This window comes from Lolium rigidum, chromosome 5 (assembly GCF_022539505.1).
Source record: "Lolium rigidum isolate FL_2022 chromosome 5, APGP_CSIRO_Lrig_0.1, whole genome shotgun sequence".
Taxonomy (NCBI): domain Eukaryota; kingdom Viridiplantae; phylum Streptophyta; class Magnoliopsida; order Poales; family Poaceae; genus Lolium; species Lolium rigidum.
In genome coordinates this window covers 128347938-128357975 of record NC_061512.1, presented here as the reverse complement: position 1 = coordinate 128357975, position 10038 = coordinate 128347938, and the positions used below count along the sequence as shown (strand labels likewise).

At 42.2% G+C, this 10038-nt stretch overlaps 2 protein-coding genes across 2 annotated transcripts; both read left to right on the top strand.

Moving 5' to 3' along the window:
• Positions 1-214: 214 nt before the first annotated feature.
• On the top strand, positions 215-3272 carry LOC124653541 (putative pentatricopeptide repeat-containing protein At1g77010, mitochondrial). The gene is made up of 2 exons (XM_047192595.1): positions 215-2587; positions 2883-3272. The coding sequence occupies exon 1, from the start codon at positions 215-217 to the stop codon at positions 2276-2278; it is 2064 nt and encodes a 687-aa protein (XP_047048551.1). The 3' UTR covers positions 2279-2587; positions 2883-3272.
• Positions 3273-4337: 1065 nt separating this feature from the next.
• LOC124653542 (probable staphylococcal-like nuclease CAN2) lies at positions 4338-9762 on the top strand. Its single transcript, XM_047192597.1, has 11 exons — positions 4338-4417; positions 4707-4762; positions 5700-5814; positions 6102-6212; positions 6335-6525; positions 6842-6898; positions 6985-7144; positions 7267-7335; positions 7928-8038; positions 8962-9057; positions 9422-9762. Exons 3-11 carry the CDS (start codon positions 5710-5712, stop codon positions 9476-9478), a joined length of 957 nt encoding a protein of 318 aa, XP_047048553.1. The 5' UTR covers positions 4338-4417; positions 4707-4762; positions 5700-5709; the 3' UTR covers positions 9479-9762.
• Positions 9763-10038: the final 276 nt, after the last annotated feature.

Below are 10038 nucleotides of genomic sequence, written 5' to 3'. Positions count from 1 at the left end.
TACAGAGCATAGCAAACAAGGCAATATGCACTTGCCCAAAAGGCAATAGCTGAAAAAGGCAACTTTGCAAGGCGGGCCAAGCCAAAACTACTGAGCTGGTGGGGCATCAGTAGATGAGTCCACGGGACCATGACCCAGGCCCGCCACTCGGTAGTCCAAAGTTCGATTTTTTTGGGGGGTTTAGCTGAACCTCCATGCCCCACGACAGAGCCTCATGGCCGTCGCCGTCGACGTCCGCGGCTACATCCAGCTCCTCCGCTCCTGCAGCGCCGTGGCCGGCCAGCAGCTGCACCAGGCCCTCCTCAAGTCGGGCCACGTCCCGTCCTCCCTCCCGCCATCCAACTCCGTCCTCCTCATGTACGCGCGCTGCTCCCCTGCCCACCGCCGCGACGCACGGCGCCTGTTCGACGAAATGCCAGGCAGGAACTGCTTCTCCTACAACTCCCTCGTCACCGCCCACCTCAACTCCCGGGACCACCATGCGGCGCTCACGCTCTTCCGCTCCATGCCCGAAAGGAACAACTTCTCGTGGAACACCGTGATCACCGGCATGGTCTCCGCCGGCGACCTCGACACGGCCCGTGCCCTGCTGGACGAGATGCCCGTCAAGGACGCCGTGGCTTGCAACGCTGTGTTGCATAGGTATGTCCGGAGCGGGCGCATTGACGAGGCGTTTGCTTTGGTCAGAGCGATTGGTTTGGAGTGCGGCACGGCGGCAGCCTCACCGTGCAACGATCCATTTGTGCTTGCCACTATTATCGGTGCTTGCGCTGACCGGATGAAGTATGATTTTGGGAGACAAGCACATGGTCGGATGGTGGTTGCCAAGGTCGAACTGGATTCAGTGTTGACTTGCACATTGGTTGACATGTACTGCAAGTGTGGCGATCTGGACTCTGCTCGCAGCGTCTTTGATGGTTTAGCGCAGATTGACGAGTTCTCAGTTTCTGCCCTGGTCTATGGCTATGCTTCACGTGGACAGTTAGACGAGGCGTTACGTATTTTTTACAGGGTGGAGAACCTTAACATTCTGTTGTGGAATTCTGTCATCAGTGGCTGTGCATTTGCATGCCTTGGAGATGATGCTTTTGCTCTGTTTGTAAGGATGATGCTGTCAGATGTGTTGCCTGATTCTTCAACTTTTGCCAGCGTTCTGAATGTCTGTGCCTTTTCGGGCATGCTCAAGCCTGGGATTCAGATACATGGGTGTGGTCTCAAGAGTGGGACTGTCAATGACATGATAGCAGCAAGCGCTCTCATTGACTTCTACTCAAAATGCAGCCTCTGGGAGGATGCCTGCCGAGCTTTCAGTGAGCTTAGGTTTTATGACACCGTTGTGCTCAATTCAATGATCACCGTATACTCAAACTGCGGGAGGATAGAAGAGGCGAAAAGAGTTTTTTACAGGATTACTAGCAAGAGTGTCATATCATGGAATTCTATGGTTGTCGGGTTGAGCCAGAATGGGCATGCAATTGATGCCATGGAGCTGTTTTGTGAGATGCATCGCCTTGGTGTGAGACTCGACAAGGTTGCTATAGCAAGTGCTCTGAGTGCATCAAGTAACATTTGCTCCATAAGTTTTGGGGAGCAGATCTTTTCTCTTGCCACCGTTCGTGGCTTGCAGTGTGACAATGTTGTAGCCGCTTCACTCATTGATCTGTACTGCAAATGTGGCAACTTGGCTAGTGGGTGCAAGGTTTTCGATGGAATAGACAAGTCTGATGAAGTCCTGTGGAACTCAATGCTAATTGGTTATGCTTCCAATGGGCATGGACATAAGGCACTGGAACTCTTGGAGTTGATGAAAGTTAGGGGTATAAGACCAACCGAACGGACATTTGTTGGTGTCCTTTCTGCGTGCTGCCATTCTGGACTTGTGGAAGAAGGACTGACATGGTTTAAGCAAATGCAGGAAGATTTCTGCGTGTCTCCATCAGCTGAGCATTATGCATGTGTGACTGACCTGTTAGTCCGTGCAGGTCGGTTAGATGAAGCAGTTGAGTTCATAGAGAATATGCCCTTTAAAGCTGATCCAATAAGTTGGACTACAGTTGTTAGTGGATGCAAAGCTCAGGGCAATGAGGCTTTAACTCATAAGATAGCAAAGAGGCTGACGGAGATGGGGAAATCAGAGTCACCACATTCCAGTCTGTATGTGCAGCTGTCCAGTGTGCTTGCTGCTCAAGGGGATTGGGTCAAATCAGAAGAAATGAGGGGTTTGATGCGTGAGAGAAGAATCACGAAGAAACCTGGTTACAGTTGGATTGACAGTTAGGAATTACATTACTATCAGCTGTTGTGTTGAAAATTTATAGGAGCATATTATTTTTGCATTTGTCTGGGAGAAGTAGTTTTTCGACCGCAAAACATCCATGTAAACAGATGAGGAAAGAAATTGCCTCTGGGAAAATATAAAGAAGGCACACAGAGGAATGTTGGCTTTCTCTATCAAATTACCTTTTTACTGACCATGAATAAACTCGGGTGGGGAAGATACTGCGCCGAGTTTGCTTTTTTCACTATTCAGAACAGAAAGATATGGAGACATCAGGTTTTGGTACTCCTAGCAGTAAGAAATGTACAGGTAATTCTTTCTAAACGTTTTTCCTCATTAATGCCATTTTTCTGCTGTCAGTACTATAGATAGGCTGGATGACATTCCACTTGGCTACTGGTTGGAATCACTAGATTGTGAATTACCTTTTATATCCAATCGACTTTACTGGTCCTGGAATGCTATTGGGCAACACCTTCCATCTCTGATGAACTACTGTCAGTTTTGGTGTAAAAAAGTTGCCAGTTCTCTAACATGTCATTTTATCATATAGGAGTAACATGTCTTCATTAAAAAAAATCTTTATAACACTTTGGCTGTGCAGATTGAAGCATAGTCGAGTGGTTGGGAGTGCCTGCTCCCTTCCCACCCATCAGAGTTTCAGTCCCCTTGTTGGCAATTTCGGTGGTGTTGGACCATTCCTCTTAATGAAATGCCACGAGGCTCCTCCCCTGTTAGCCTTTTTTTTCTGGAACTTTTGGCTATCACTGATAAGTGGATATGGTACTCCATCTTCTTCTGGGAAGGCCAGCTTGCTTCACTGGGGCATCAAAGAACCGCATTGCGCGTACTGAGTACAGAGCTCCAGAAGGATAGCAGCTTGTGTCAGGCAAGTCCTCTGAAGGATCCCAAGGTTCTACATGCAGAAATCTCCGACGCCAATTTGAAAATCCAAGGAGGAGGAGGTTAAACTTCATCTATTACTCGTACTTGATTGTGGGGGTGGGGTGAGGTTTTTTGCTTATTGTAAAAAGGGTTCATGTTTCCAGTTTTGAAGTAGAAATTACTGGAATGAATCAAAGAATGGTATTCATCGTTTAAAATTTGGATGATATGTAGAGGAAAGCATTACGGTGTGAACTTTTTCTCATTCCATTTTTGCACTGTTCCAGACAATTTCACTACGCGTACATTTTCATTGACAAGAAAAAAAGGTTTGACGGTCTCAAAATGTGCTCACGGCTTAAACATTTTCCTTGCCATTTATATTAAAATATCCTTGACACAGAGTTCTACTCAGATGATCAAACAAAAACTGTGGCTAGTGAAAAATCCGTATTATTATTTTTGACTTGGAAAACTCGATTCAATTAATTAACTGCACAGTAGACATACTAGCCATGCTTTCAGCCAGAGCGACTGTAGCTCTTGCTGACTCAGAACTAAGTCATACCATAGAGAAACAGCAACAAAATTGAAACAAAATCCGTACTGGTTTGCAATTCTAAATTTACACAAAATATATTTTATGAACATCAAGTTCACCACATCAATTCCATTTTTCTCTGGAACCTCAAGAATGGCGCAAGATTTGCAAAAAAAAAAAAAAAAAAATACTGCGACAAACAAAAAGAAAGTATAGAAGACATAATAACAAAAGCTAAAATGTGATAAGAGTAATATGAGTTCACACACCATGATTCAAATCATGGTTCACACCCTTACACAATATCGAATTTTTAAAGTTCGATTTAGTGAGTTTAATTGATTTTGCTCGGCATCGATCAATTCCTTGTAGTGGCAATCTCCAAAAATAAAATAAAACCATTATTAGCGCAGCAGCGTTGTGTAGCTACAAGCATCCAAAGACTCGAGTCTACTACGTGGCCCCCACCACTCACTTTACTGCCGTGAGCAGTGAGCCCATCACAGCAAAGAGAAGCAGCACATAGCAGCAGAAGGAGGAGAGGAGGAGGAGGAAGAGGAGGCAGGATGGGGAATATCCTGAGGTCACAGAAGCAGCAGCAGCAGCAGCAGCAGAAGCCGCAGGAACCTGTAGATCCCCATGGTCTCAAGCCGGCTACGGCCGCCATTGCTGCCCTGACGCGCGACCTCCGCAGCTTTGAATCCTCATCCGTGGTAAAATTTTCCACCGTATCCCAAATCATCTAGGTTATAAGATTATTCACTGTGTAGGAGAAACCTCGTCTGGTGTGTAGGAGAAATTATATATGTTTTCAGCTTAATTTGTCTCCAATGCATGTGCGTGATTTCGTCCTTTTGGCATTGTACAAGTTTCAAACCTATGACCCATTTTGATAATGCTTTCATTTTTCTGTTCTTTGCTCTTTTTGAGGCTGGGGGAGTATTCTCTTCTATATCTATTATCTAAAAGAAATCAACGGAAATTTATTCTTCATACTGTCAGGTCCCTGAAGGGCTCGGACAGCACGTTACATCGTCCAAGCAAGAACAGATTACATGGTAGGGAGTTTCCCCAAAAGGCTTGTACAGTTAATTTCTTTTTTCCAAATAAATAAAAACTAGTACATGTTGTGTAACTGTTGACATCACTGTTTGTTTGATTCCTCTAAGTTGAGTAGAATTAAGGCATATAATTACTACTACAATACAATAAATTCCAGCACTTACTTAGATTAATAAGTTGGACGATTGCTGGATGACTAAGTTTCTTTGTAGGACACCCTCATCCAAATGTTTTTTTCTTACTCTTCATACGATAAGGTATTCAATACTTGCCAAAACATAGAACAAGCCGTGCATTTAAATGGTAAAACAATAGCAGAACAATTTTGCAAGTGAATTGGTGTCGTAGTAAGGTCTATTTGTTAAGACTCTTTGGTATCAAGAAACAGAAAATTACAAACTTTCTTGATAGAGATAAAAGGAACGAGAAACAATGATGGGGAGCAGTATAGGCAAAAAGATGTAGGATTACTTGGCGATTTGCAGTGATTGTTAATGGTTTGATTATCTTTCGGTGTACCGATGTGGCATTGTTAAGAAGATTGAGGCTGAATTCCAAATCAACCATGATTAAATCAGTGGAGGACGCGCACAGAATTTGCATGTGTTATCTTATTGTTAATTATTTAGGAGGATTTATTTTGTGAGGATTATTCTAGGAGGATTTTAAAAAGCACATAAATACAAATCACTTGCCTTTCCAAGATTTTAGTATGTTTAACTTTTACACCTGGTACTGAAAACACTGTTAGAAATTTCCAGTTAACCACAAGCAAATGTATGTGGAAGGTGGAACAAGTGGGAATAAGCAAGAGAGATAGTAATTGGCTGATCCTACTGACCTACAATTGCTATATGATACTATTAAGACATGAATTTCGACTGATTTTTTTTTGGATATAATGCTTTGGTCTTTTAATTCGCACGAGAGCAGGTACAAGTATATGTCAGAGGCATATAGGACTACGGCACCCTCACCAAGAACAGCTGCAGAGGCTGCCCAGCTAGTTGCAACAGCTCTAAACTGGATCCCAAGAGTTGATTTGGAGGTAAATTGATTCTCTTTGATTTTTTGAAAATAGTTTAGTGGGAGTGTTTAAAGCTAAAGGAATAATACAAGCATCAATTGTTATATTTTTATGTTTGAAGTGTGGCAGATGCAACTACAAGCTTGCAAACTTTGTTAAAAGAAATAAATTTTCACACTACTATCAGTTTTGTATAGTCCAATATGATAAAACCAAGAAATTCACTGCAGTTTCATCATACTGTTGCTGTTCCAAAGTGACTATATATGTCCAACTCACTTCATCCATAAACAATGTTATTTCCTCAGGGTATTTTTGAGTTCTACAACTTCCCGACCTCATCACTCCCTGCAGCATCCTCAAACCACCTCTTGACATCACTACCAGCGGGCGTACAGTTTGTGCTGAACACTTTGCCGGTTAGATGTGATAAACTATTCCGAAGAAATATGCTTACGCTGACATCAAAATATGAACAGTGCTTTATACTAGGCTACTAGCATGGATAAATGCTGATTCTCACAATCACTATGGTTTTCAGGTTAATGTGAACTGCATTGGAGATGGTGATGGCTTTACTGCTTATATTGCCATAAGGGATGATCCCAGGGAGTTGGCGAATGTGCCGCAAGAAGTGTATGAGATGTTGACTGCAAGGACTAAAGCACGTATCCGTAGGGATTACTGGAGTGCTGATACCCTTCGAAGTACACTCGAAAAATCTGGATACAAGTATTAAAACTAGACCTTTCTATATTCACAGTCCTTAATACCAAAGTTCACAGATAAATGCAACAGGGAGTGTCAAAAGTTCGATATTTTATATTAGCATGTTCCAGTTGAAAAGATGAAAAAAAAGGAATGGTGCAATATGTAGAAAACCTCTCAGCGTGCTCTTCCAAACAACATAAGAACTATATGAAGCAGCTATAATGTGACTAAATGTGGGGTAGGGATATTATCACATTTAATTAGGTTCTTGATTTGATCTTATCATATATTATTTGTAATAAAATGAGGATGCTTTACTAATAATTGTCGTGAGCAGGATAATAATCTGTTCAGGCAATGAGATCCTTGCAAGGAAATATCGAATCAGATTGAGGTATATTGTTGATGTAGTCCGCACCTTGAGATTAAAAAAATAACTAGAGTAATGTCGTTAACTACACGATCTTTCATGAGTTAAAGGGGGGTAGATGCTCCGGAGCTTAAGATGCCGTATGGGAAGGAATCAAAGAATGCTTTGGTGAAGCTCATTGGTGGGAAAAGCACCAAGATTTATGTGTATGGGCAGGACCAATTTGAGCGCTATGTTGGCGACATCTATTGCGACACTGTGTTCATCCAGGTGAAAGATAAAGTTTCTTGTAAAAAGAGAGAGTAGTTATTCAATAGAAAACATGTTTTTTAGGGTTTAATTTGATTGCTTCTGCCCTGATGAGAGTAATTTTGTATGTCTGACTCCGTCAGGAGGAGATGCTGAGGAATGGTCACGCTTGGCATTTCAAGAATTATGACAGACGCCCAGAGTTTTCTGCAGTAAGCAATATACTATACATAAATGCACTTGTACAATATGCGGAAGAAATACTCTTCGATAAACCTGAAATACTATTCTCTAACAAACTTCCGTGAGTCATGCTCACCTAACATCCGATGTATAAGTTTAATTGTAGCTTGAAAATGGATGCGTTATTGTTGGAAATTAGTCTTAGGGTTCGTTTCATTCAAAGGAATGCCATAGGAATTTTGTAGGATTTTCATCCTTAGGAATTTTTCCGTACATGGAAAGGCACAAAGCTGTATTTGAGTCTGATTCGAACAGCCTGCCATGTCAAGGTTGCCGTTGGGCCTTATAGTTTCGACTTTTGAGTATCACGTGTACAAGAAAAAGAGGACACGACTTGTGTGGCCTCAGAAAAAGGGATAATCCCGTGGGTTCCTTGCGTATGTGTTGCTTTCTTGTGGGCACGATGAAGGCTTCCTGATTGATATGTTTGGTGTTTGCATACGATCCTTTGACCAATGCTACATCATACCATCCTAACTCCCAGGTGCATATCAATATATGGTGTCCCTCCTTATTTGTTTATGCTGGCTGAAAGTTTTTACTTGCACTCTCATTGTGCAGTGGGAGAGAAAGGCAAGAGCTGCACGCAAAGGGCTTTGGGCGTCAAGGAACCCCGAGAAGCCGTGGCACTGGAGAAGAGACGAGCGCAATGAAAGACACGGCACCATTGAGGTCTATTTTCATCGTAGTTTGTTATGGCACCATGGGGTGTTACTTCCTAATTTTTACTTAAGAGTACTATGCGCTCGCTCCCACTCATGCCACCACACGACCACACGAGTACACATCCACTACACATGCTAGGATATATTATGAAAGCATGAGAGCCTTCACATAGCATCACACACTTTACCACTGAGTGTGCATGCCTGCGTGTACTTTGAATACAGCACACCATTCATCCCTTAAATCAAACCCGAGTCAGTTGGACGAGCATCCTCATTTCCGTCGCTAGGCCACACGCCCATTGGTTTTATTTGTGAATTCTAACTGTAATGGTCTTCGAGGGAAAGAAAAGAACAAACAGGAGATGAATCATCATCTTTGAAAGGTGACCTAGAAATCTGAAACTCTTACGAGTTACAGTACATACTTCGGCTCTGGGTTAAAGCATCGATGGAAAGAAATGTCAACCTAATTAAAGATTACGGGATATGCAAGTGCAACTGAATCTCTAAGAGTATAAGTGACCTACTAGAAGTTGGAATATGTCTTTTATAACTAAAGCTTCCAATGTTACAAGTTATTTGGAGAGCCAGTGTAATTTGCATGGCATATAGTTAGATTATGAAAACAGGTAGGTGTAATAGCTCTCCTTCAACCATGTAAAATATAGACAACATGAGTCTACATCAATATGATTGTACAAGTACACAACAAACTGTGGAAAGAAACAAATATGATCTGTTTACCTTCGAACTGGTTTAGCCGTAAATAGGAGGAATATACCCTTTTCCATTCTTAGAAGGCAGTGTTCTTTCCAAGCTGTTATCAGTACAAGCAGATCTATTATGTCCTTTTTATTTCTGTTAATCATGTTGTATGCTTTCGGTATGCAAATTCTTTACCTGCACTAACCAAATACTGAACTTCAGTGGGAAACATTGTTCGCCAAGGTCATTGCTTGCTTCGTTGCGGTAGCGGAAAGATTATTTATGGGAGGCATACTCCTTGCACGAAGAAATCTGCTGGTAATTCTTTTCTCTAAAAGGATTTTCTTCACTAGTGGCATTTTCTGCTGTCAGAACTATTGATATACAGGAATTGGTGTTCCAGTTGGTTACCTTTCGATATTGCTAGACTGTGATAGGTTTAACCTGGAAGAGTTAACTAGATGTACAAAATTTATGGAAACGACTATGTCAAATATTTCCAAATAAAACTCTTAATTAGCTGCATGATGGCAACACCACTGTAGAAGTGTCTGCTTTGATAGCCAAACACAACTGATCGCTTGGTGGATTCTCTTGTTTGGGAACACATGGCTAGTGAAGGCAATTAAAGCTTCTGAAAACCCCAACTAACATATTATGCAAAATAATCTTATTTATGCAGAAATTGGCAATCCTCTTGGGCCTTATGGAATTGGTGATCATATTTATGGAGCAATAAGGCTCTGCAAGTTAGGGAAGCAGCGCACACCCAGCCTGTGATACCGTATCTAGTTATGTAGTATTTCACATGATGCGTGTGCTTGAGTGCCTGTTTTAGCTTGTCTCTGTTAGCTTGTAGACTTCATTTGGTACTTAGGATGCAACAGCTTAGCTGCTGTGATGATGATGAACATTGAGCCGAGGTTTGTCTCTGTTGTGTCGGAACGGCTAGACTTCTCGAAATAGCGATGCTTAATTCACTTGTGAAATTATATGTAACCGCAGCAACTTGCTGTCTTCTGACTCTTGGGCTTGTGGTTCTCGATATAAGCTGGCCTGGACTCCTGGAGCCTTGTGGTATCTAAGGAATGATGGTTGTTTTTACGTTGCTTTGTATTTAGCTGTTGACATCACTTGTTCTGTCATACATGGAATCCACAAATGTTCAGACTATGGGTACGTTTGGTTTAAAGCCAACGTCGGCCTTACCAAAATATTGGCAAGTGCATCGTATCCGGCTGCCGTTTGGTTCGTTACCGGAAATTTGGCTAGCCCAGCCCAGCTCGCCCGTTGCAGTGT